The sequence below is a fragment of the Plecotus auritus genome, assembly GCF_963455305.1.
Source record: "Plecotus auritus genome assembly, chromosome: 4".
Taxonomy (NCBI): domain Eukaryota; kingdom Metazoa; phylum Chordata; class Mammalia; order Chiroptera; family Vespertilionidae; genus Plecotus; species Plecotus auritus.
Window position 1 is genome coordinate 41097116 of NC_137775.1, and position 27573 is coordinate 41124688.

General features: G+C 48.2%; 1 protein-coding gene across 2 annotated transcripts in view; it reads right to left on the reverse strand.

The window, feature by feature from the left end:
- Positions 1 to 5770: 5770 nt before the first annotated feature.
- SOBP (sine oculis binding protein homolog) overlaps positions 5771 to 27573 on the reverse strand; it is a 156939-nt gene continuing 135136 nt past the window's right edge. For both annotated transcript variants that reach the window (XM_080664242.1, XM_080664241.1), the window contains 2 exons: positions 25064 to 27019; positions 5771 to 7668 (listed from right to left, as the gene is read on the reverse strand). In XM_080664242.1, the coding sequence (XP_080520368.1) occupies positions 25067 to 27019 (1953 nt within the window). In that variant the 3' untranslated portion in view covers positions 5771 to 7668; positions 25064 to 25066. The remainder of the gene's footprint in view (positions 7669 to 25063; positions 27020 to 27573) is intronic.

The following is a 27573-nucleotide window of genomic DNA, read 5'->3' on the forward strand; positions in this document are numbered from 1 at the left end:
CACCAGAGCTTCCCACCAGCCCCAACTACAGAAACTCTGGAGGGAAGCCCAGAGCAGGAAATGGGAAAGGGGGTTTTGAAGACACAGGGGGTGTGGAGGAGATTTGAGATGCAACTGATCCTGCTCCCGCAGTGGATGGGAGGCACAGTGGCCAGCATGAACGCACGGAACAGCTCAGACCTTCAACAGGGAGTGAGTGCTGTGACATGCAGACGGCTTAGCTATGGTCCTTGCTCCCAGGCTGTCAGAGGAAAGCAAATGGGTGGAAATCAGTAAAGAGTTATGGAGTGAATCCCCCTGAGCATTCCTATTTGTTGGATTATGAGGCTGGCAGTGTTTGCAAAGAAGAGTTCTTTTTCTCGATAGAAATTTATTGGAGGTTAAGCCAAGAAGATAAGGGCAACGGCATTTTTCCATAACTCAAGCGAAGGGAACCACTTCTGTGCTCCTCTATGTCACTTCCAAGATAAGGTGACATATGTGAAAGTGACTGGTGTAAAATTTGGCCACCGGAGGTACTCAATTAAATGCTTTTATGCATGCACGCAGGCATCCATCCATCCACAAGTGGGAGGACAGAATGTGAGTGTGCCTGTTAAGTGTAGGCTCTGTATCAGACTGCCCACGTGCAGTTCCAGGCTCTGACACTTAGCTTCTGTGTGCTCAGTTTCCTCATCTGTAAAATGGGAAAAATAATAGCAATTATCTCCTAAGGTTGTTGTGAGGCATAAGTAAAATAATGCAATGGAATGGCACTGAGTGTGCCTTGGGTAAATGTCATGACAATGAGCAGTGGTGTTCATTCCTTCTTGGAGGGGTTCAATGACTATTGGTTTGGCCCAACCATGCATGTGAGGAATGGGTGAAGACAGAGAACATTTTCCGTTCTCAGGGTTCTGGAAGCAGGTTGCACTGACATCATCAGGCATGTGCCCCATTGGCTGGTTCAGATTTAAATTGAATTATGACCTAAGTTGGTGATGGTATTTCTGCAGCCAGGTGCCATGAAAAGAGCATTGTACGTGGGGGCCGAGGGTCCGCCTTGGCTCTATTACCTACTATCTGAGTGACCCCGGCCGATCACTTACTCTTCCTGGACTGTATCTTCCTCATCCGGAATGAGGATTACACTGTCTCTAGCATGTGGTTTTGTGAGACTTGTTTGAGCTAATCTGAGTGACGGCCTTGGTTGTGGTGTCTGGCATATGGAGGCTGTCAACATTCCATTTGTTCGGTCAGCAGGTCCACCAGGGATCCAGTGGCCCAGCCCAAAATCGACTGTGAGGCTTGGATTCAGCCCCCTGCACTCTGGGCAAAGTGGTGCAGCCCTGTGTGGTCCTCAGAGCTCCACCGCTGCTCCCAGCATCCCTCCACACATCTAAACAAGTGCCATGGGGACAGCCCAACTGCAGCTCAAAAACTCAGAGCAACAGGAAGTGGAAAACAGCTCCTGGCCCCCGTGTTCCCTTTCTCCCTGCCCCAGAAAATTTAACATGGGTGCCAAAGTGCCTCTCTCTTTTCTTTCTTTCTCTGAGCTGCTGGCACCCCACCTCATCTCCCTCAAACGTGACCTACAGATACATCAACAGTAGTATTTTGGGTGTTGTCAAAACCAGGTGTCAGGAGAAGTTAGCAGTAGATATCTTTGCTCTCCAAACACAATATAAAAGTCCAAGACCTCTCACTCTCATGGTTGAGGCACCCAGTAAGTGACCTGAGTCTGCAGCCTGGACCGCGGGACACCCTGGGCCCTAGTGAGGGGGTTCAGCAGATAGGGATTGTGGGTGTTGGAGCCCACTGCTGGGGTCGGCCTCTTACTATTTGTGGTACCTTGGACAGAAATGCTTTCACCTCCAGGCCTCAGTTTCTTTGACCATGAAGTGGGGATGATGATAATAGTAGCACCTCCCTCACAGGGCTGTGATAGAATTAAATAGGCAAATGTGTGCAAAATCTGTACACGGGGCTGGGCACAGAGTAAGCACCTGATGGTGTGAGCCCTTTCCCTATCACAGGGGAGGCCCTCCTCTCTCTAGAACAGTGGTTCTCAACCTTTCTAATGCCGTGACCCTTTAATACAGTTCCTCATGTTGTGGTGACCCCCAACAATAAAATTATTTTCGTTGCTACTTCATAACTGTAATTTTGCTACTGTTATGAATCGTAATGTAAATATCTGTGTTTTCCGATGGTCTTAGGCGACCCTACTAGCGGTTCCCAACCTGTGGGGTCGTTAAGAACCGCTAGTAGGGTCGCCTAAGACCATCGGAAAACACAGATATTTACATTACGATTCATAACAGTAGCAAAATTACAGTTATGAAGTAGCAACGAAAATAATTTTATGGTTGGGGGTCACCACAACATGAGGAACTGTATTAAAGGGTTACAGCATTAAAAAGGTTGAGAACCACTGCTCTAGAAGAATGACATAGGCTGGGGGCAAGTGTTCATGCCATCCACAGTCAAGAAGACAGAACAAGAGGCCCTTTCTGCGTATTGAAGACTAACTTCCCATCTATATATGTGTCTAAGAGTCAAGAAACTATCTAATTTCCAAGGCTCTTCTGAGTAAGAAGTGCAATAGTCCTGTGACCTGGAGTCACTGCGCAGTTCAGACTCTCAGGGCTGGTCTCAGCTCCTTCAGGAGAAGCCCCCCGCGCTGACTGGCTGGGTCCGGTGGCACTGGTGCCTCCCTCCCTTGAACACCAGAACAAAATTAAACCCTGCCATCTTTCTGTTTGCTGCACAACTACTCCGGTTTCCAGGGTTTACCGTTCCCTTCCACCGCTAAGGTAACGGGATAAAAGTGCCTCAACTCCATCCCAAGGGTGGGAAACAGCTCTTCAAGGATGCCTCATTAGAGGGCCACTGTGCCTACCTTCACGGAGCCCCAATGATGACGCGGGAACAGCAGTGCGAAAAGCGGCCTTCTCCCTTTAAAGAAGAGACATGGGAGTCCATGGGAGAAGCGACAATCACACCTCAGGGGAATCAGGTGTGGCTTCACAGAGGGATGGCATGGAATCTGAGCTTTGAAGGGAGTAGCTTATTAATTGTATTAACAATGATGGCAATAAAGAGGGCTTTCCGCCCAGCCGCTGTGGCACAGTTGGTTGAGTGTCATCCCATGAACCAGGAGGTCACAGTTCGATTCCCGGTCAGGGCACATGCCCGGGTTTTGGGCTCCATCCCCAGTAGGGGGCGTGCAGGAGGCAGCCGATCAACAATTCTCTCTCATCATTGGTGTTTCTATCTCCCTCTCCCTTTCTCTCTGAAATCAATAAAAACATTTTTTTTTAAAGAGAGCTCTTTCCATGTGCTGGGCCTAGGCCTTACTGGCAATTCAGAAGGGATCCCCAATCCTCGGGGACTTGGCAGACTGGCAAAGGGCACAGACAGGTAAGCAGCAGGATGAGCAGAGTGATGTGCACTGGGATGGAGGTGGGCAGGGAGAGGGGCTGTCCCAGCAGGGGAGGGAGGAAGTGGTGCTGGCAGGCTCCCCAGGAGAGCATCACCGGAACAGTCATCGGAGTCTTGATGGGCTGCAGAAACTGCCCAGGGAAGACGAGGGAAAGACAATCGAGGCAGAGACAGCTCCGTGTGCAAAGACGTAAGTGGACAAAGAGAGCAGGGGCAACAGGAAAGAGCTCCAAATTTAGTGGGTGAAGTGCAGGTGGGGCTAGTGGGCAGGGAGTGGATGGGGCTGAGAGGCGAGCAGGGGCCGTTGGGAGGGCTTTGCTTGTCACCCTGGACCCTTGGTGTGGCCTCTGTAGGCCACAGGAACCACTGATGTTGAAGCTGGTCAAGGAAGCTAAGGCTTAAGCCCCTGGAGTGGAGGAAGAGCCAAGGTGGAGAGGGAGTCCGTGTGTGAGTCTTGTGTGCCTTTGCAGCTGGGCCTCGGCCCTGGCCTTTGGCTGTGCCACGTGGGCAGTGTGAGCTGGCACCTATAGGCCTGCCTGCAGCTCAAGCTGCCCTTTCAGCGCAGAGCTGTGAATCCGGGCTCCAGATGGGCAATTCCATAAACCCTGGAAACAGTCAGAGCAAGTCCTGGTGAGCCTAAGTGGCTCATCTTTTCCACAGCCCCATCTTCCCAGGTGTAAGCCGCTGTGGCGGGGGCCATGAACTTTATTCATTTCCACTGAGCCCTCAGCATCAGACAGGGGGCCCTGTGTTCAGTGGGGGTTTATAATCACCAAGGAAGACACCGCCTGACTTGTTACTCGGGAAGCAGAGTGGTCTCAGCACTTCCCCACACCCAATACGTGTGGTGGGAGGTAATAATGAACACTCAACCCCTCTGGCTTCTTCATTTAAAACATGAGGGCTATTTTAGAACAAAACGGAATCACTACCACAGATATACAGGAAGTCGAAAATGACTCTGCATGAAGATGTCCACAGTTTTTCTCCAGACTGGACATCCGACCTCTGGCACCCAACCCCCTGGGTTTGAATCCCATTCTGAAATTCACTAGCTGTGCGACCTTGGGAAATTACTAAACACACTGAGCTCCTGCTTCTTCATATGTAATAAATGAAAAATAATAGGGCCTTCCTTGTAGGGTTACTATGAATATTAAACGAGGCTAATAACATAAGCTGGCATTGTTTTTGCATTGTTATTCCTATTTGTCTTTATACATAGTTTTGCTAGCTCAAGAGGATTGTGTATTCAGGGAACACTCAGCCTAAGAGAGGGAAGAGAAGGAGGAAACGGTGTACTGATGTCTAATGAGATGCCACGGAGTCTTTTCATGTTGAAATAAAGGCACCTTTTGTTTCCAGAAGGGTCAAAATGTTTGCCTGACCATCTTGGACTGCAGACAAAAGCAAAATCAATATCCCAGATGATTGTCTCTATGGCCAAGTCCAGGTGAATAAAGCTATCAGGAGGGAACTTTGCATCTGACAGCACAGCTGGGTGCTCCAGCCCCTGGCACTGCCTCAGCTGGGCCCGCGGAGTTCTGACGGGGTTGTCGTCATTAACACAGCCCACACCAGGAGCCTTGGAGAGTCCCTCAGGTGGCATGAGAGAATCACACCCGCTCTCCAGAATGCACGCCTGGGATGGACACTTAGAGGAAAATGCTGACCGTGCCCAAGTGTTTAATGAGCATTTGTCTTTTGGCAAAAGCTAAACCAAGTCAGTGTGGGACTGCACAAATCAGCTCCCTTTTCTAGGCTTCAGTGTTTTCATATGTAGCACGAGAGGCCTAGACGAGGTCTACACTGATTAGAACTGTCTATCGATGTATTTTCTGTCTTAGAAACTTTCTGATGTTGAATTCAGGTACCAAGGAAAAACCAGAGTGACCCACCCCATTTACATAAAGCTAAACAAAAGCACTTCCCAGCCCACAGGTGAGATGGTACACGGGGGAGTGAAACCAGGAGTGAGCTTTGCAGCCTGGAGGGGCTTTTTGAGCCTTGGACCCGAAGCCTTGGAGCCAAAGAAGGTCAGGACTTGGAGAGCAGGTGGGAAGGCCCAGCATAGGCCCAGGCACTCACTCCACACCTGTGTGTGGTCAGCAGTGGAGCCCCCAGCAGACCCGTGGGCCCTTGTCTGCAGACAAGTGTGACCTGCAGCAGGTGGGGAAGGGCCAGCGCCACCCCCACATCTCAACATCCTTTCAAACTCACTAGATATACTTATAAAAAAGGTTTCCCTGGAGGAAAGAAATGAATACCTTCAGTAACAAGGAAAATAACAATAGTCATAATAATGAGAAAAGCAAAATAAGCACATGTGAGTGCATTTTTTCCTTAGAGATTTATTTTTGTTTGATGAATCTGACACCGGTCAGGGAGAGAGGAGAATGTTGGGAGCCTGCAGGGAAATGAGCACCCAGAGGAAGGGCTGCTGCCCCCTGCATGGGCGGAGTTGGGGTTGGTGGGTTGTTTTAATTTGTTGCTGGAAGTTTTCCTTTTGTTCACTTTTATAAATCTCTTCCCGGGCTTGCGAGCTTCCCCTCCCTCCCCCCTGCCCCCCAATTCCATTTTTAAAAAGCGAGCTTGCTCGCCAGGTGTGTCCCCCAAGCTCTCACAGCTCTAATAAATAAGGAGCACCTGTAAAACAGTAGCTTGACGTGTGAAGTGACTCTGTACAAAGGAGAATATAGAAATACAGTATGTACACCGCACCCACGGGCCGTGGTGCTTCCAGGCCAGCGTGACCCTGGCTCGGCCTCGCCGCCCACCCGCCCGTCACCCCTCCCGCGGCCGGCTCAGCAGCCTCGTAGTCGGGGGCACCTGGACCCCTCCAGAGGGAACAATTGCTTTATTTGAGTTAGTAAACAGATACACTGAATCACAAGGTGATTTGATTTTTTTTTTTTTTTTTTTTTTTTAGTTTTCTTCTTTTTTGGGATTTTTTTTCTTAATTTTTTTTCTCTCTTTTTTTTCTCTGTACTCATCAGAATGGGATACTCCACGACTGTCTCACCAACTCAGTGCCAGTACACATGCTCTAGAGGACTTCTGACTCGCAGCTACCACGGTACAAGTGCACACAAGAAAACCTACCCTGTTATCCTCCACCCACTGATTGAGGATCGAATTGCACATTTCTCTTAACCATGACAGGAGAAAGCAAACAGTGAAACAGAATCATGGGCGATCTTTCTCACTTTCCCTCTTGTTTTCATTGGTTTGTCCATACCATTCCAATTATCATGAAAGGGCTCGGCGTATAGAGAGATTGCTTCACTGGCTTCCTGGATCACCGAAAACCATCAGGGTTGAAATTTCATCCAAGTCTTTCGTGACGCCCAGCAAATATTCCCCTCTCGGATTATTTTACACCTTGAGGGCATTTTGGTCTTCAGTTCAACACTCTTGCTCTGTTCCCAAATGGGGCGCTATTTAGGGGAATTTAAAGAGAAAGCTGAGAAGAATAAACATTTACCGAGTTCTCTTGGCATTCGGTCTCTGAAAAACCACAGTATAAACTATTCATGCTGCTTCTTACATCTGTCAAATCGAAAATTAAAAGCCATAAAAGTGTAACACTGAAAATATGGCATTAGAAAGGATAAAGGTGGCCTTTGTAAAAATAACAAGAAAAGTGTATCAGCCAATAAAATATTCTAGCTCTTCATTTAAAAGTGCATCCTGGGCAGGACAGAGATGAGTCTGAAGTGTCGGGACTCCAGCGCGATCCCTCTCCGCCGTTGAAACGAGAACAGCGTAGGTCCGAAACCGTACAATGCAAATCACAATTCTTCGTGTAGCAGCAAAACCACAGCAGTTTTTTAAAAAGTATAAAAAAAGATTTGTTTTCAAATTCGCATCATCTTCCAGCCCCACCCTCTGCGCCTTGAGGATGGAGCGGGGAGAATACCTACATTGGTCCTTGTGGCTTGTTGGTGTTTTGTTGTTTTAAAACCGAGGGCGAAATCCCTACGTTCCTCTGGGGAGAAGCAGGGATGGTGGCAGCAGGAAGGCTGGGCCCGCTGGCTGGGTCCGAGGAGCGCCGCTTCTCTAGGCTGGAGGCCACCGAGGGAGGCTGCTTCCTCCGAGAGAGATGCTTAACGATGGGAAGTGGCTTTATTTGCTTGAGTTTTAGCCAGAGGGGGTGGTGAGCTGAGCAGCTGGTGCCATTGGATGTCGCGACATGGCTTGCTCTGCGCCCTCCTTCCACGCAAGGTGCCCTGCGAGCCAGTGCTCCTGGAAAAGAGGAGAAGGGCCGTCAGAACCCAGGGGACCAACCGCCCCTCCCCCCACGCTCAGAGAAGCACCCTCTGCAGCCTCCGGTCAGGCCCACGATGAGGCCCCAGAATGAAGGCAGCACGGTGTGATTTCGACATGACTTTCATTCACGTCTCTGCGCAGGGCCAGCCCTGCCAGCTTTGTGTGAGGAAATGAAACTCAAGTCGCTTTTTGGAATACCACAATGAGCATGGTGCACCACGCCCTTGCCCAAGGACATAACAGCATCTTTTGCAACCCCACTGGGCCACTTTCACCCTCCATGTCACAGCATTAACTGGCAGGAGCTCTTTTGAATTGCCAAGGTCACCTTAAAGCCAGGCAAGGTCATCACGGGACCCTGGAGTTTCAGACCTCGGCCCTGTATCCCATGCAAAAGCCCCGGTGTTTGCTGCAAAGGAGGAAAGCCAAGAGAGTCCCTTCTTAGCATATGAAACATTACTGTGCACACAGACGCCTCCTCAGAGGGTTCTTACAGAGGCAACTGAGCTGGAAGAAATGCCCCCTCTGTGGTCTTGCCTGACAAAGGTGAGCCATTCATCGCTCTCCACATCAAACCACGCAGTAGCTCGGGACTGGAAGGCTGTACACCAACCAGGTCCTGGGATCCCAGGGCAGAGCATCTGAACAGCATTGTTCACCAGGAAAGTCCGTTTCTGGGGAATGCCCACCCCAACTTTCACCACAGGCATTAGGCTCTGCCTCACCATCCCTACTGGCTTATTTCACTTGCTATAAGTCCCTTGTTTAAATTATAACTTCCTAAGGACGCCCAGTCACTCCCAATAAGCAGCCACATAGAAATCTGCCAACTCATCTATGAAGTCCCTGAGGTCTGGGGCTGCATTGATTTTGCTCACATCTCTGTACCCAGCCCCCAGTTCAGTTCAATACACATTTGTCAAATGAATGACAGTCAAACAGCTCTCATCCCATGCCCCAAAAGAGCATCCTTTTTTCCTGCCAGTGAGACAGGATGTCAGAAATGTGCATGGGGAAAACGTGGCTGACATGAGCTGGTGACAGAGGGCTCGTAAACATCGTTACAACTGCTGAGATTATTCCTAGAACAAAGAACAAATCATATCAGAGAGGTGATAGAATTTAGAACTTGAAGCGACCCCAGAGATAATATACTACAATTTCCTCATTTTACGGACAACGAGTTGGAGGCCACAGAGAGCCCTGGAAACTTGCTCAGAGTGCCTGCAGCACGAATTCAGCACAAGTGTGAGGCGGTTCAAGTGCCCACTGGGAGGGCTAAGCACCAGCCTGTGCTTTGAGCCCTGCTCTCCGAATCGGGCTTTGATGGTACCGATAATACTGATCAACCAAAAACAAGGTTTGGAAATCTGAATGTGCATGACAGGAAATGCCTGAGTTCCCCAAATCACATTAAATCACCAGATCTGTGCACACTTAATATGCATATTAAGTAACCAAAGTGAAAATGCAAAACACCACAAGTATGCACTGGGGTGGAATTACAGGGCATGGAAACCTTTCTATTTGGCATGGTCAGATTGGGAAATGTGGTGTTTATTTCTGAATAAAGAGCTCACTTTGATTTCTTCCTTCCTTCCTTCCTTCCTTCTTCCCTCTTCCTTCCTCCTTCCTCCTTCCTTCTTCCTTCCTTTTTTGAAAGAATGACACAACAGCAAGAAGGGACATAAAAACAAGAACACCAAGAGCCACCATCAAATGAGAGACCACAGGGGGTTGGGAAGGAGCCTCAAGAAGGACAAACAGAGCCAAACGCACACGTGTGGCTTCTTCGGGACAACCGTCTCTCATTGAGGGAGCACAGGCTGAAACTTGCTGTGGGAGAAGGGAAACCGGCCCCACCTCTGGGCTTGGGACCAAGAGTGATCGAACCTTAGAGTGCCAGGGAGCCTCCGAGTCCTTCCTTTAGAAAGGAAAAGGGGAGACAAATGCTTACCCCTTCCTCTCCATGCCTGGGACGCACCACCATTTTTAGTTACTTGAGAATACTGCAACTGCTTTTTCAAGGAGGTAGCTTTTTCCCCCTTTGATGTAATCATGACCCCAAAAGAGGATTCCTTCTCAAATAAGTTTCTTTCTATTCAAATCACCTTTGGACAAGGGCCACACGTGGACAGCATCGCCTGCTTGGGGAACATCTCAAGGCTGTCATAAGGGACCGGGAAGACGGGATTATAATGAGCGCCATTCTGGAACCTTAACTACAGCATTTGCCATCCCAAACACTATAATAAGCATTATTATTCTCTGCTATCTATTATTGTCTGGTGAATAATATGTGTTTTCCCCGAGGTTCTAAAGGGTGCAGCTGCACCACACTCTATTTTTCGCAGGCCCGCTCCTGCGGCTGAAAGCCTGCGCCGAGCTTATTGTAGGAGCCGGCAAAGCAGCCGATCTGCTGTTTCCTGCCCCCTCACCACATATTTGCCGTGTCTGGGACACACACCAAGGCCAGGTGGCAGCACGGTTCCTGGCTGCTGAAAACATCTCAGGAGGGGGTGGTCCTGAAGCCATCCTCACTCGTTCTCGGGCTCGGGGTCAGAGGAATGGACTCCGGAACCAATGGAAATGAACCAAGTTGGGCTCCCCCTTCCTGGTAGGTATTGGTAGGCAGCTCAAGAGTGGGGAGGAAGCAAGCCTGGAGTTTTAAAAAGTGATCATGTCAGCAAGTTCCAGAGCCTGAGGCGGTTCCAGTTTTGCCCTCCCCAAGTCTAAGGATCTTACGGAAGACCCGTCTTGTCTAAATTGCTTGATCAGAGCAAAGGGGAAAATCGCACAATAAGTGAGACAGAGACTCAATTACAGCCTGGCCTGACCCCTAAGTAGCCGTGTGACCCTAGCCCTGCTCTTTACCCTCCCAAGCCTTTATCCCTTCTCTGAAACTGGTGCCTGAGTGCGTTTTCTATTCTATCTCCCATCTCTCACATTCTCTGATCGTAGGATGTTTGTACCAAAGCCAGTACCAGTTACAGAGGATTATAAACTTGAGCAGCTGGATATTAATCTGTTATCAGTGTGTAAGGAAGACTATTAATTTCTGGACCCCGAAGTCCAAAGTTTCAGAAAGAGTCTCTATTGACCACCCCCCCCCCCCCGACACACACTCACTCACACACACACTCACACATTCTCCCCCTGCCCCCCCCCACCACACACACACACATACACTCACCTGTGGTAGAGATTTTTGGAGTGTCCCTCAATGCAAGAGGTTCTGTGGAAGTGGCTGTATTTGTGCATTACATTTGGGTTTTCCTCCGCATTGGGGGTTTGTCTGAAGGCAGGACAACCCAGGGCCCTGTTACATGGACTGTCACACACACACCTTCTATCCCACATACCATGTCTGCTGTGTATGAAGACCAGCTCCACACTGCATGGTCGCCAGCAGGCAGCTATGACCAGGTGCCTTCAGAACTCCAGGCCAACCTGCCCCTTTGGCCAGAGGAGTGAAGTGTCCTCACAGAATCAGAGCTGCACACCAAATGCACCGGGAGAGGCCCTGTCCACTTGGCACATGCCCTTTCAGCAGGAAAGCCCTGCCGAGAACGTGACTGACCTACTCATCCTCCTGTATCACATACGAATCTTCGGAGAATTATCAGGAATGCAATTGTGCCCGAGTACTAATAAATTCTTTCCATTGATACTGTCAAAATATGGCCATTCTTTCCTTTTCTTCTTTGGCCTTTATAGCCTAAGACTTAAGCTGGTTGCATTTACAAGGAAAATTTATGATTTCCAAGCAACCACGCACCAAAATAAACATGTCCAGAGAAAAACGCCCGTCTTATTCTATATCCCCCACCCCGTTGCTCAGTGGTGCTGGAGCCCACCTCCCAAGGAAGCCTGCTTTGATTAATCTAACCCATTTTCCAAACTTTTATTCATCTTTCCTTCCTCAAATACCTTTGTAATTAGCATAATCAAAATCTGGTATATCTGTCCTGTCTTACCTGTTTAAAAGACAAGCTCCACGTGTCTGTCATATTTATTCCCAGGAGCCCAAAACCCTGTGGCACCAACTCTAGGATGTGCACAGAATGCCTGTTGCCAAGCTGGCTTGCCTTTGCCCAATTACCCAGGCCCTACCAGTCATGCCACTCACTCAGGCACATCGACCCATCACTTATCACAGTTAAATACAGCCATTAACTGCTGGCTTCGGCCACCCTGTTTATCTGGGACAATAACGAGTCCCTGAGGACTGGACCGCTCTCAGGTAGCTGCAGCTATTCTGGGACACTCACAAGCTCAATGAACAGAGCCACCTGCACCAGCTGATAAGCCCGGGTGTGATGCCAGATGGTGGTCTCCCAACCAGGCCCACTCCAGAAAGAGCTATGGCTTGGCGAGGTTTTCCCAAAAAAGGGTTCTCTCTCTCTCTCTGTCAACCATTGCTTCCTGAAGTGTTTTGAAATGGCTTTTACCAAAATGGAAGCATTTCCAGTAATGAAATGAGTGGCATCTCTTTCATACAGTTCAGTTATTGATGAAAGTCATTAAAAAATCCCTTCCCCTACCAGTGCTTTTGCTATGAGAAATAACCCACGGGGAGGAAGGGGGGCCCAGGGTCAGCTGCAGCTTAGCTCAGTGCTGGCTCTGGTCTGAGTCACACCTTCCTCACCCCTGTGCTGCTCACGTCATGCCTCTGACAAGTTAAGGCTCATGTACATTTTTTAAAAATTAAAACATAGGCCTTGCTTTAAAAGAATAATTTTTTTTCTTTAGCAACATCCCTTATTTTACTCTTTAATCAATAAAACTCACAACCATACAAGACCCCCTACTGGAATAACTCCAATTCTTTGTTTTATAAATTAAAACTTTGGTGTTCTTTGCTTAGCTGGTTATATGAGTTAAATGGGCAGAGAAGTCTGTTTAGTCTTACAAGTCATCGCTGCTATTTCTTGCTGACCTCTAAGCGTTCCTGGTGGACAAAGAACCCTGGACCATGGAACACGCTCTGTGCACTCACAGAGAGGGTATCTTCACCCTGGACAATGGATCGATTGATCCTCTTTACCGACCGCAAATCCTTTCTGGAACCAGGGAGTTTAAGCAAACCAAGTGACCCTGTCTCTGGCCCTTTCCTGAAAGCACGGAGGGATTTATGACTAACCATGTACATTTCTACAAAGGTACTGGAGCAGGTGGCTACATCCATTCACAAGAGGAAAATAAAATAAAGAAGAATTACATGATGTAGTTAATGTTCTGCACCCATTTTTGAAGAAGAGCCTAGAGCCCTATGCGCCTGGCTTTCAGGACCAAGCACTTCCTATAATGGTTTGGAAATGCGGCAATGTTGTCAGAGAAAGGAGTCCAATTGTATTGAGCACCTACTTTATGTCAAATACTGTGCTAGGCACTTTTATATCCGATTCCACTTGAAACCAAGTATATCTTACATATTTATTTCACCTGTTCCATGGAAACAACAATGCTATTGAGGTATTGATTATTATCTCCATTTCACAGACAAGGAAACTTCCCAGGAAAGTTAAGGAAATTACTTGCTCAAGGTCACTGCCAGAAAGGGGCAAAGCTGGATTGGAGTCGGGCTCCCATAGTTCATGCTCCCCTCCAGGGGGCGCTGCCCTGAGTCCCCTTTCCTCTCTCCCTTTCACCCTGACTATCCAGGTCAGAATGTCAGAGCTGTAAGTCCTTGCTTTGCGAAAAAGAATTCTGAGAAGTTATTTAATAAGGAAAAGATAATTGTGTTTTCATTCAAGTCCCATCAATACACAAACTAGCTGATGCCGGTTCACGTGCCTTCCAAAACTGCCTTGGACAAAAAAAAGTAGATGTTCATTGTGTTAAGACTGAGTTTGTTATTTCTCTCTATATATTTTCCGAGCACAGGCATTCTAAGTTAAAAAAAAAAAAAAAAAAAACAGAGAAAAAAGGCAGCTTTATGTGGCAAGTTGCTATGGTCTATGGATCAATAATAGATATAAAAATTTTAGGTGAGGTCTGAAAGAGTGGTCTGACACTTTATTTATCCTTTGCAACCAGCCCATTAGCAGAGAGACAGGGGCAACTACACTATAAAAAATAAGAGCAAGCATACTGATTCCACACACCCCCCTCCACACACCCTCCCCACACCCCCCTCCACACAGCCAAGGAGACAGAGTGTGGTTAATAATTGCTTCTCTGCAACCCGTCAACCTCATATGTTCAGGTACAACCTATTTCCTCTCTGAAATCAGCCGCCCGATGGGAGGAAGCGATGCCATGGGTGGCAAAAATATGACTCTGGTCCTTGGCACGGGGTGTGTAACTCAAGCAGCTTTGCTCGTATCCTGTGTCCCACTGAGAGGAAAGGCAGATGAGGACTCAGGTTCTAATCCAGGCTGCACCACTCTGTGACCTTGAGCATTTGCTCTGTCCTAGTATCTACTTGTAAAGTGAACCAGACATCTTATGAGAATTTGAGGTTTCCCTAACCTCCAAGGCTGATAGCCCGGAAGTGTTTTGTTACCTACCAGTATACATCCAAGGGAAGAAGTTCTGGGCTGCAGGGACCACCATGGCAATTCTTAATAAGCACCTACTATGTGCCAGGTTCTTCCTGGGCATGTAAACTTCAGTTATTTACATTGGAGCCTGATAACTCTATGAAGTAGGGGTTATTGGCTTCATTTCTTTTTAAATATGTAAGACTTACTCAGTGATTTTGCATGGAGATTCTGGAGCCAGGCTGCCAAATCCCAGCACTATCATTTACTAGCCAATGACACCCGGTAGGAGACAGCTTCTCTGTGCCTCCATTTCTTCATCTGTAAAATGGGTTTAATAATGGAATCCTCATCGGGTTATTGTGGGCATGAGACATTTCGAACATGGCCTACACATAGAAAGTGCTCAATAAGTATTAGCTGTTACAATGATTAATGAGGAAATGCAGGCACGAAGAGATTATAAAACTTGTCCAAATGTTCTCCGCTGGTTTTCAAACCCCAGCGGGCATTGCAGCCCTTCCTGTAGGATAGTTACTGCCAATTCTAAGACACCTGTGATGTGCCACGCTCTACGTGTTTTCTTACCTGTCCTTCACAGCACTGGCATTATGACCTAGAGACTAACGCTCAGAGAGGCTGAATCGCTTCCTCCTTCACCTAGGGAACAGCTCTGCCGGGATGTGAACCCAGACTAGTCCCCTCCAAGGCAGATGTTCTTACCCACGAACCACACAGCTGCCTTCCCCTACTGCTGAGAGCCCACTGTTGCCACATGTGGCAGCTTCAGGTCTACAGCCTGGGACATTAAGAACGATAAAAGGACATCTCCAAAAGTTACCAAATTTCTATAAAAGTGCCTGCCGGCCTGGGGAGGATCTGATCAGACTCTGTGACAATGTCTGAAGGTGTCTGAGGTAGAGCAAGCCAGCCAAGCCCCATGGCTGCTCTTCAGCCCAAGGACAGAGCTCTGGGCATCAGTGTGGCCACTGTCCTGTCTCTGTGTTCATCGTCAGGCAAGTCCTCTAGGCGACGAGGAGAGCTGCCACTTGCCTGTGTGGGCCGCACCACAGCCCACGCCTCGGCCTCCCTCCCCTGCTGGCCTACGGCTCAGAGCATCTGGCCCATCAGAAGGGCAGCGCCCCTGTTTCCGTGGCGATGGGGGCCCAGCCAGCCTCCCTCTTGCTTGGACTGCAGCACACTCTTGGATTGCGAGGTTTCCTTCCACCATGTGCTGGAAAGCCTCCTAGGTCCTACTCTGGGCACCAAGCAGGGTTTCTTCCCCCACTGCACTACCACCCTGGCTTTACACACTTAAAATATGGATGGGGCAGCGGCCGCCCCCACCTGGAGGGATAACAGTCCACAGTGTTTAGAATCACCGCTGGTAATCAGCCTGTCATCAGAATGCAACTTTAGTGATGCCAGTCTTCCTCCTGCTTCCTCTCAGCTGCTAAAGTAATGGTCCTCAAACACAGATTTCATCCTGTCACTCTTCTGGCCGAGGTCATGGTGATGTTGCCTAAGGCACAGAGTACAAATTCCACAACCTCCTGCTCCTCCACCTCCCTGCTCTCCTCAGCCTCCTGCCTCTCTCCCTCTGCAGCTCCAGCCCTTTGCCCCAGCCACGCTGGTAAAAGAGACAGTCCTCCCTAGTGTGACTCGCTCTTCTCTGCACCCATGGCTCTGGACAGCCCATTGCATCCTTGTTCCTCCACTGCTGCCCCCAGTCCACATCCCTCCCAGTTTTAGAGCCTAATTCCAAATTGCCTGCTTTATGGAACCTGCGTGGAATCAGTGTCCAATACAGTTCGTTAAAACTGGGTATGTTTCACTCTGGGTGCGTGACTTGGTTGCGGGTTTGATTCCCAGACAGGGCACATGCTTAGGTTGTGGATTCAATCCCTGGTTGGGGCACATACAGGAGGCAACCAATCGATGTTTCTCTCTCACATTGATCTTTCTCTCTTTCTCTCCCTTTCCCTTCCTCTCTTTCTAAAAATCAATGAAAGCATATCCTCTGTTGAGGACTAAAAAAAAAGAATATGTTTCACCCTCTCAGGAAATAAATAAAGACTATTTCTGAACCATAACTAAGTGAAAGGGACTGCCTCCTTGTGTTTGGATATAATAAGGAGTTTGTTAAGTTTTGTGGACCGTAATATGTGAATTAAGTATAAATAAAGAACTCTAAATATAGGATTTTAAGAAACAACCTTATTATTCCTGTGCATAGGAAACACACACACACACACACAGATGAGACAGAACAAGTTGGTCGGATGGTCAGACAGTGAGGGACGCTGTTAAAATCAGAACTAGAATCCTGAACCAGTGGCCCCTCATCTTCATTTACAAAGTCGTAATGTTTTTTCACAAAATTTTTCATAGCTTTTCAATTAGTATTTGGGATTCATGTTGCTCAAACTTTGGTGGATAGAAAAATAGATATTAAGTCCCATATGTCTGATGCCATGCTATTAAATGGGAGGAATCGAGGGACCTGGATGTCTTTTTGGTTTGGCAAATTGTGGAACTATTCTTTCGAACATTTGGGGTTTGTCTAAAACCAAAACTTATTTTGCCAAGCACTTTGGCCTTAATTTTTAGACCCATGTGTATTTTCTTTTAAATATATTTTGATTGGTTTCAGATAAACCCATGTGTATTTTAAAAGATAGTCAATCCATATGTTTCTGACTCATTTACACTTAACTCTTGAAAATTCTGTTTGGTAAGAGCTATTAGATGTCCAAGCAAGTTTATGAGCCTTTTTAAGCCATCTTTCCCCCCGTTCTTATGAGAAAGTTGTATTTTGCCAGCCATAAAAGAGTGTGAGCCCCAGAGGCATGTGGTCAGTTTAAAATTTATAACCTCCTAAGCTTAAATGGATTCTAAGTTTGGGAAAAAAATTTTTCCCTCTCTTATTTTTTTCGTATTAAGTGCATAAGTAGGGAGCTATGATAAAGACAGGATCCTATGTCCTGGTTTCCACAAATGGCTGAAGTGAGTAGTGAAGAATTCAATCTAACCACCAATAAGTTGTCCCTAAGACATTTGGGAGGAACAATATGACACATGGACACAGGTTCCGATCCAACATGCTAATGGAACATTTTACTAATTACTCCTCGGCTAAGGAAAAGAAGTTGGAGTCAATAGGATTCAAGTTGAACATTTTACCTTTAGAGGACTAGAGGATTTTTTTTTTTAATTACAGACAACCAATCCTGTTTATGACTTTTCATAGATTTTAAAAATAAGCTGAATCTACTAACAACGGCAATTGAATTAAAACCAGCAAAGCAGGAAGAAGGTGCGTGCGTGCTGCAGTGACCTCACCCTGTAGCTTCTATATTTAGTGATGCTCAGATCCCACTCAATTAGAGTATTCTAGTGGGGGAGCGCTTTTGGATAAAGTACTTAAATATGGCTTATAAATATTTAAAGAATAAGCATCTAACAAATCATAATGACAAAGTTTTGCATTTACCACATGTGCTCCAAATATCTTGAAATTACTCTAAATATGGGTTTAAAATATCAAAAGGGCTTGTTGATGGGATGCAGAACTTTGCAGAGCAACTTAAACCTGATCACTCTTGCTCCCACAACACCCAATCTGCACAATTTTTAAAGTGTGCGTGTGTAGATTTCTTTAGAAGAAGATCATGTTACCGTCTGAATTTCTAAAACAAGAGTCAAAGAATGAAATATAGGGTTTCCCCTTCTCTCACCAAATGCAGCTTAGCCACTTCGCTTCCAGATAATTTGTTATTGTAGGTTGGCTCAAATTTAAGACAGTAACATTTTAGAAACACTTGGAGAACGAAGCCAGCTGCAAGGAGGATATCATTACAAATTGAGACACATGTTGTATGGGAATACCATTCATTTTCAATACCAGAAACATGTCTGGGGAAGAAAGCCATGCAAATGAGGGAGAGATACACTTTTTAATTGCAGTTTTTGGACGTTAGGTCAATGTTTCATATCAAACGTGTCCATAAAGTATGTTTCCCCCTTCTGTTCTTTAAGTGCCATCAGTCCTATTCTTACTTCCCTTTTTACCCAAAACTAAACACAGCTTGCTAACGAAGGAAGACAACAAAGCAGAGGTTCAGAGGGAGAAATGATGAGACAACTAGCGGGGGCAGCCAGATATCTGGATGGGGTGAGGCTGGGGAGCATGGCAGCTTTGATTAATCACGGTCCTGACCCCACGGCTGCATGGAAAGGCAGCCCTGCTCACATATGCCCAACTCTCTGTCTCGAGTTGTGCATTGGGCAACATGGTAAAACCGCACAAGCGTGTTGCTGCTCAAGGCCATAGCTCTCGGTCCTAGGAGCGCAGAGTTAAGAGATCGCAGAGGCAACTTGACCTGTTTCCAATATAAGAATGCTTAGTACCCTCGGGAGCTATTAGAAAGCAGGCGAGATTAATGCCAAGTTTCTGTTGTTATTGCTTTTGCTCCATTTTCACCAGAATCTTTTAAATGACCCTTGAAATAATTTGTATGTGTGTGTGTATGTTTCCCCTCCTTGTTGATGGCCTCACATTTTCAATCCTGGTCCCACCCTACTTTTTTTTTTTCTCAAGCAGAAGGCTGTGGAAATTCACAAATCTGGCGAACTCTATGTGGTTAGTTTTTAGAGCTGGCATCCGAGATGGCACTTACTTCTTCTCCTTGATGCCAGCCGGTACACTGTTTAACTTTCAAAGCTAATGTATTTGTTTCTCTGAAATGGATTCCTTTGATGCTTTTAAGGCATTAAAAAGAAGTTTACACATGCAGAATACATTGCCTTAACATGCGTCCACCCCGTAAGTGCTATGCATTTAAAATGGCAACTGAAAAAATACAAAACAATCCACCAGTGACAGGGTGAATGAAAAGAGAATGCCCAGCCTCTGCCCCGTTGGCACCATCTCTTTGACAAGAGAGTCTGGCAAAGGCCGTGATGGGGGTGGAGGTACGCGTTCCACGACATGAGGTAAGTGTTCCATGCTGTAGTGTATTTTGGTCTTCAAACACCTCTGCCCCTCCGCAAGGCTTGTCTGCATGAAGGTAGGTGTAAGTGATTGAACCATGATGCCCAGGCAGCCACTCAGGCCGCTGAAGGAGTGATTCATTGGAAACCAGACAGGGAGCTTATTTGCAAAGCCCTTCTGGGCAATGGCTTGTGAGTAGCCAGTTGAGTGCTTCCCCTATTCCAAGCACACTCTCTGCAGGTGAGGAAGCACGCTAGGAGCTGCAGAGGATGGGGAGCCCCAGACGTGGCCACGTCAATGCCCTGTTTGTCAGACTCTGGCCACTCCACTCCCTTGGCCTCAACAGCAGAGTGGAAGGTTTTCCCCTGAAGGGCAACGTCTCCCTGGACAGTATGAACTTGGGAAGTCCAAGTGCGGGGGAGTATCTCGCTCCCTTTTCTTCTTTCACCTCAGGCACTCACAGGACAGGGTAACGGAGAAAAGTCTATAACCTTTTGCATTTTGCCTCTAAGGCCATCGTAGGGAGGCTAGTGCTACATTATGTAACCTCCTCAGTGATTCTGCAATATTAGGTCCACAACAAAAATTGCTAAAAATGAATTCTAAGTCTTAAAGAGAATTTACAATTAATTCAGCTTCCTTATAGTAACAAGAAAAACTCCAATTCCGATATTGCTTGGTGGCAATAGGAGATAATCCTTCAGAGATGTAAGGCATACCTTTTCATACTTAAGCCCAACTCTGTGGACCTCTCCTCCCAAGAAAATGCCTCTGTGCCCAGGCACTTAAAATGTTCTACATAAATCTACAAGGAACTGCTAAAGGCCACCCACAGACTAGTCCACGGAGCCAGGAGACCAGCTTCAGGGAGTGGCCACATGGGTCAGAAGTCTGGAGATCAGGGCCAGGACTAGCGCTGCCCTTGCACGACCCTCGGAGTGAGGTCCTCTCTAAAGTTTGTGCACTAAGCACTTCCTTGCCTTATCTCAGTCCCAAGCCCTGCTGAAGATGGGGAGGTATGGCTACATCTGAAAGAAATAAATACCCGGTCACATATGTCATTTCCTACTCCATCATAATCGCATTGGGATAATAGCCAAAAGCCAGATACTTGCGCATTAAAAGCCCCCCTTCAATCCCCTCCTCATAAGGGGACCCAGTAGCACGGAACAAGATGTGTCTAAGGCCCATCTTGACACTGCTTATTCCAGAAATCTCTCCTCTTTGCATCTGAAATGACCACAGCAAGCACTCTCCCAGGTCCTCGCCACTCGTGTGTGCATGCTGCAGACCTGGCTCTCTGAATGACCTACACCTAGAGGTGGACAGCCACCTGCATCCTGACAGGTGCCGGAACTTTAACATTAAGGCTCCTGTCAGTAACGAACATTTCCAATAATCAACTCCTGGAACACTGAACATCTCAAGTCTGGCATAGGGTTTGCCCATCCCGTTGGTACTGCCTTTCTCTCCTCTGTTTTTCTTCTTCTTGCTTGCTTTAAAAGTAGGCATCCACAGTAATATTTTAAATGTACGAACTTGACTTCCCAGGAAGCCTACTACTCTCTCAGACTTCTCAGTTGGAGAAACTAAATTGGCAAGAGTTACATGTCACCTCTACCTTTTTGGCTTTCTTGATGGGGCGAGCCCCCTGGCCTCCTCCTGAAATAGCACTTTCTGGGATTGTGGCTCAATGACCAGAGGAATAATTAAACTCTAAACTCCAAGAGGTGAAAACGACAGTTGCCTCCTCCAGCTCCTAAGGAAAACTGAAGTGGAGGGGAGCCCTGCTGCTGAGGCGGGAGGGGGGCGGGGGCAGGGGGCGGGGACCAGGAACTGGGGCCGAGGAAGATAGTCTCAGATTTTCTTTCTGGTTTTAGGAATACATAAGAAAACTAGGAGCCACGGAAGTGGGAAGGACTTGTTGTTCCTCAGGAATGGAAAAAGTGAGGGTGAAAGGGTTATTCACAGTACACATTTTTTCCATTGATTACTTTACTTAAAGAGACTATGTCATTTCCCTGGAAAATCGAGGAGGGGGAATATTTTCTTTTGAATATCTTCAAACATTTGCAAATGGTTACTCTAAACTCCCCAATGTACCATAAACAAGTGTAAACTGTAGAAATTCAGAAAATGTGCAAATACAAACAGTTATCCCCAAGCTCCAAGGCAAAGGCAGAGAAGGGTGTATTCCATTTATAAATGGAATTCTTTGTGGATAGAATAGTTTGGGAAATGTTTATACATTGTTTTCCTTATTATTTGGGGGGATATTTTTTTTCCAGCTTACAGAAGCTGCAGAACTGGTATTTGGAGTCTTAAAAGTTGAAGATTAAAGAACGTTTACAACCTTTTAAAATCTTCAACTAAACTTCATTAGTTCTGCATCTGGGAAAATATCTGCCCATTAAGATAATATGTAATCATATCAACAAACAAGAAGGCATAGAGTCAGCTAACCAGGAACAGAATAATTTCAAAATGGGAAAAAATACACTATAATTTGACAAGAACTAGCACATATGATTACTTTCTTGAAGACAACTGTGGCTACCTGGATTCAAAGATACAATCTGCTTTGAATCTATCTAAAATGGGGAGGGGGGGGGAAAGTAATACAGTATGAGGGTGGTAGTATAGTGAAAAGAATGAAGAACACTGATTGAAGCTACTGACTGAGTGACCTATGAGAAATACTATAATGAGTCACCAACAAGCAGGTGAAAAAGCCACTCACCTGCACCTCACCCACCAAACTCAGCCCAGGTTTGTCTTTGGTTTTTAATGCTTTCCACTCTGGCTTTGAGTCATCACCAAACAGTGTTCACTATCAGGGCGCAAAAGCCACGCAATCCTTTATTTAACAGATGCATTTCCAATTTCTACAACCATACGAACGGGCTGGGTTTCTGAAGGCATAGAAGAAACCCAGGAAGGGTCCGAGGGCGTGATGCATTATGGCAGGTTGAGACTGTGCTGCGAGGTGACTTGGAACGACAGAGGGTAAGAGAAAATGTGATTTAGTGGAGGAGAGGCGGTGCTTCCCCATCTTAAATCACATGCCTTGTCACCCGCTATAGCTGGCAAAGCCTGAGAGTCTCAGACTTTAGAGAAAAGCTGTAATTTCTTGGGGGCCCATCATAAAAAGAACTCGCTAATCTCAAGGGGCTATGGGGTAATTTCATTACTGCATCTTCTGAAATTGGCTAAAGCCAGGTTAATATTTTTAGTAACGACTCTGGTCCACACATAAGACCCTCACCTACTTCTTTATTCAGAAACATCTATCATCCAAATAGCCATCATATATTTCATGCTTTTATGTGCTTTTGGCCAGAGGTACTTAGGCTACTATGGACCAGAGGCACTATTCTTGACCTGGTCACTTCTCACTCCAGTCATGGTAGTAAAATCTTTCCCCTTCCCATTTTTCCTTTTCTGTCACTTGAATGAATGATATTAGAATGTGTTTAAAATGACAATTCCAGTGCTTCCAGGCTTTCTGAAGGCCATCACTTTTTTTTTTGGTCCCACATCTCCCCATTACTGCTTTGTCAACCAGATGAAAAGACTCTGGTGGAGAAATCTGGGGCATTTTCAATTGCGGCAACTCTAAGAAGGCTGAGGCCATCTGTCTTCAGACAGCAGAACTTGTAGACGGAGAATCGAGAGGAAATGGCGAAGTATTTTAAGTATTCTGCTCCTACTGGCAAAGCCATCAATGGAAAAGGAAACCTTAAACTATGATGCTGGGAATTTCTTCTTGCACCACCCAACAAGCCCCTTGCTCTGGCTCTGTGCCTCCCAGGCAAACTCTGGCTATCAGTTACACACGTGCTCATGTAAAGACGCTGGACCTAGGGGCAGTGGTCTAGACATACCACATCGAGTGTTCTGGTCCACACCTACATTGCCCACTGTGGACTAGTGGGTTGTCATTCTAGGTTTGTTGTTATGAAAACAAGAATTGGACACTGTTAAATTAAAAAAAGAAAAGACTGAACCCTGTCCAAACACTTAGAGAATTTGGTACATAGGCTTGGTTTTTCTATAGGGACTTTCCCCCAGACAACTATGATGGGTAAAAGAATTTTATCAAGCACTGTAATAAAGGGACCAACTAGCCCAGTGGTCGGCAAGCTGCGGCTCGCGAGCCACATGCGGCTCTTTGGGCCCTTGAGTGTGGCTCTTCCACAAAATACCACGTGCGGGTGCGCACATACAGTGCGATTGAAACTTCGTGGCCCATGCGCAGAAGTCAGTTTTCGGCTCTCAAAAGAAATTTCAATCGTTGTACTGTTGATATTTGGGTCTGTTGATGAATGAGTTTGCAGACCACTGAACTAGCCTATTCTCTTTTGATGGTTTAAAGAAAATGTAGCTCTGGACTCAGACAGGCTGGATTTGAATATCGACTCTGCTTACTAAGTTGATGATCTTGGACAAGTTACTTAATTTCTGTCTCGGTTTCTTCATCAGTAAAATGAAGACAATACTACTTGTTGTCTGGCTTGGATCTGAACAAATACTATTGAAAAGCACTCAGAAGACGGCCTGGACACAACGAACGTGAGGGACTGTGCACTCCACTTCCCCTCCCCCCCCCCCCCCAGGCCTCCTCCTTCCTGGGCTTTCATTCCCACCCCCTGTAATGCCTCAGGGCAGGCACTGCATCATCTTCACCTTATCTCCCCAGTTCCTGGAAGGAACTCTGCCCAAGTGTGGTGCTCAGTGAAGGTTCATTTCCCTTCCTCTCCTCTCCATAAACAGTTAATAAACGTCAACGGAATGCCAGCCTGTTGCCTGCCCTTTGGGAAAGCGGGGAGAGCTCTGGCTCTGGGTTTGGCAGACCTGAGTTAAACACTGGTTCTCCTACTCAGGAGCTCTGATTTGGGTGGCACCTCCAAGCCTCATCTTCCTCCTTGGTAAGAGCAATGATGCCGGTCCCACCAGGATGGGCAGGAGGATCAAAGTAGGCCACACCTGGCTACTTGGAGGCATACCACCCATGTGAGTCCCCTCCCCCTTCCTGACATTCTGGACTCCTTATCAATGGCTCACTTGGCTTCAGCAGGATCCCCCGCTGAGGTCAGAGGCATGCACTCTCATCCACTTCAGCAATGTGGCCCTTTTCTCTGTCAAAGCCTCCTACTGTCTGCAGAGTTGAGCAGTCCACCAGCTGAGCGGCTGAGCCGCAAATCAGGAAAAGGCAAAGCTGATCAGTGATGCTTGACACCTGCCCTAGGGAATGGTGGTTGGTGACAAACGAAGGACGAGACCCCATGAACAGGAGCTATGAGCCACTGCTCCAACACCCTGCCAGGCAAAGGGCACTTAGCGGCTTGGGTTCCGTTGGCATAAGCATGTCAGAAAGGTAGTTTTTATTCTCATCTTGCAAATGGAATACCGCGGTTATTGAGAAAATTTGGTGAGTTGGGACATTCTGCCCATGTGTATACCAGCTCCAGGAAGTGGCCCTGCTTACCTTTTATCACAGTCCTGCCAATCTCATGACTGAACATTTATTTACCTGCCCCAAGAAATCTCTCCTTCCTCCCTACATCCCACTTTTTCAATACGGTGAATTATTACAGAGCATAATAAAGGTGTAATTAAGGAGCTAGCGTTTCAAGTTAGGTTCAAGACTGGGTTTTACCATTAAGTAAGTGGCCTTAAGCATGGCCCTTACATGCTGTGACTCAGTTTTGTCAGCTGTAAAATGGGAATGATGTTGGACCAAAATGATGACAGTGAGTGACGACACCAGCTATACTGTAAAACATGTAAGGTAAAATCTCGATTATCCACTCAACTCTCTGGCCTCTGCCTTGTAAGAAAGAAGGAGCGGTGCCCTGGCTCGGGCGGAGGAGTGCCTGGTGCACATACAAACCTTTTACTTATTCTGATTTCTAATCCGGAGGCACCTCCTTTTGAGCGGAGGCTCCAGGTCCTCGGGCCCGGCGCCGAGCAGGGGCGAGGAGATGATGCAGGGCGCCATGGCCGACTTCTCCGCGGGTTTTGGCACAGGCTGGATCACGCAGCCCGTCTTGGGCAGCATCCGCAGAGCGTACGCGTGGTCCTCGTCCGCGGGGTTATTAAGGTTCGGGTCTGACTTGTCGCCCCCCGCCAGGGCCTCCTCTCCTATCAGCTTTTTGGCCGCCTCCCCGTCCAGGTGGCAGTTGGAAGCACAGTTGTTCTCCTTGACGGACTCCAGCTCGCTCACCGCGGGCTCCTCGGGAGACAGCAGCTTCTTGGGGGGCGCGGGCAGCGGAGGCGGGGGCTGCTCCGGAGGCGGCTCTGCGCTCTTGGCCCCCTCGGCGGCGGCGCGCGTGCCGTTCACGATGACGTTGCAGGCCGCGGCCGCCTCGGGACCCGCGGGGGCGCCCGGGCCCGGGTCGCCGGCGGCGGGAGGGCTGCAGTGGCCGTCCCGGCAGCCGCCGCAGGTCCTGCTGCGCTCCGCGGCGCCCGGCTCGCGCTCCGCCTTGACGTGCGCGTGCAGCGCGCGGTGGATCACGTTGTGCAGCCGCGCCCGGTGGCCCACGGTCAGGTCGATGACGCCGTCCTGCGGGCCCTGCAGCACGCCGCCGCCGGGGAAGCCGAGCGGGCCGCCCGCCCCCGCGCCCGGGGGGCTGCCCGCGCGCCGCGTCAGGTCCACCACCTCGGCCCGGCAGTGCTCCGCGGGCGCGGGCGCCAGGCTCAGGGCCTGGCCCGAGCAGCCGGGCGGCGAGTCCGCGGACTTGGACGAGCCCTGCTTGGAGTCCCGGGGGGATAGGGAGTGTCCGCCTGGCTTGCCTCCTGCCGCCGAGGAGTCGCCAGGGCCGCTCGGAATGAAGTTCTCCCCGTTGCTGGAAAATCCATTGGGGGGCTTGGAATCATTGACGTGAGGGATGGGAATAGGGATGGGGATGGGCACGGGCAGGGGCACGATCACGGGGTATGGCACGAGCAAGGTGGGGGGTGGCACCAGCGGGGCCAGCGATGGCAGCCCGAAATTCATCATCTGGGGCACGGGCATCGGGCCGTTTGGCATCATGCTCACCGGCGGGAAGGGGAGACTCGGCAATGGCGCGCCCGGGGGCGGCGGGGGCAGCAGGCCCGGGGGGTTCCCAGGCATGGTAGGGGTGCTCGGGGGGTGGATGTGGGGCGACAGCATGGGCCGATGCATGGGACTGGAAGTGGGGCCCAGGTTCCTGGGGCCGCCGGGCGGGGGCCCGATGCCGGGGAGCATGGGGTTGGACAGAGGGCTGTTGGGGTTGGAGGCATGGTGCGGCGGCCCGCGGATGAAGGGCGGGCGGATCTGCTGCATGATCTGCTGTTCCATGAAGATGGGCAGCGGCACGGGGCCGCGGTTGGTCATCACCATGGGAGGGCTGCGGGGCGGGACACCCAGGGGAGGCCCGATGCTAGCAGGTGGCTGGACGGAGACAGGAGGGAGGTTGGCAGTCTCGCTGATGGGCATGGACTTGGGCACTGGCGTGGGGATCTTAGTGACAGAGCAGTTGGCAGTGTCAGATGGAGAGACGGTGGTGGACGCGGATGGGCCAGGGCCCTGGCTTTGGCCAGCTGCAGCCACTGGGGAGGGGGCCTTCCTCCGAGCATCTGTTAGAGGAATATTCCAAGAGTCTGGCGTGAGCAGCTGCACTCCGGCGCCTTCTGCTTTATTTTCCAGGGGAGGGTGTAACGTGCTGCACAGCCCAGCTGGGAGATTGGCCTGTGTCTCTTTGTAGAAAATGTCCATTTTGTACTGATTGAGACATTTTGCACTGCAGAACTGAAGCCTTCTTTCCCCGTCCCCAAAATCCAGATATTCTTTTGTGTGTCTGATGTGCTTACACCAGTCACATACCTACAACACAGCAATAGAAAGAGAAAGTAAGATAAGCAATGCCCTTGGGTAGATGGCGTTTCATGTTTCCCGTACAGGTTCTTCCACACTTTACCCCAGTTTTTCAAACAGGCTGAAAGGGTTTCCTTCCAAAAGGGACAATTCTTTAAACGTTTGTAAAGTGATTTCTCCCTGGAAGCCAGAATTGCTTTATTAGTATTAACTCTTCAGAATAGCAATTATCACCATATCCTATTTAAAAAAAAAAAAAAATTGTGTCTTTCCCTTTAAGGTGGATCTGACAAAAAAGGAATACATATACCTGCCCACACATTTTCACTTGTCAAAGATGCTCATTGTAAATGCAAATTTAATAGTTTTGGAGAGAAGGATTCTCTAGAACGTTCCGTGGGCTTTGAAATAGATAGCCCCTTAACATTCTGCTCATGCAAAGTCACTTTGCACTATTGACTGTGCTCGATAATGCAGTTGGAAAGGGTGCGCTGTGTTAACCAATAACACAAGCGCCCAGCATCATTATGTCTGCCTTCCAAGGGGAAACTTGGAATTAGTCA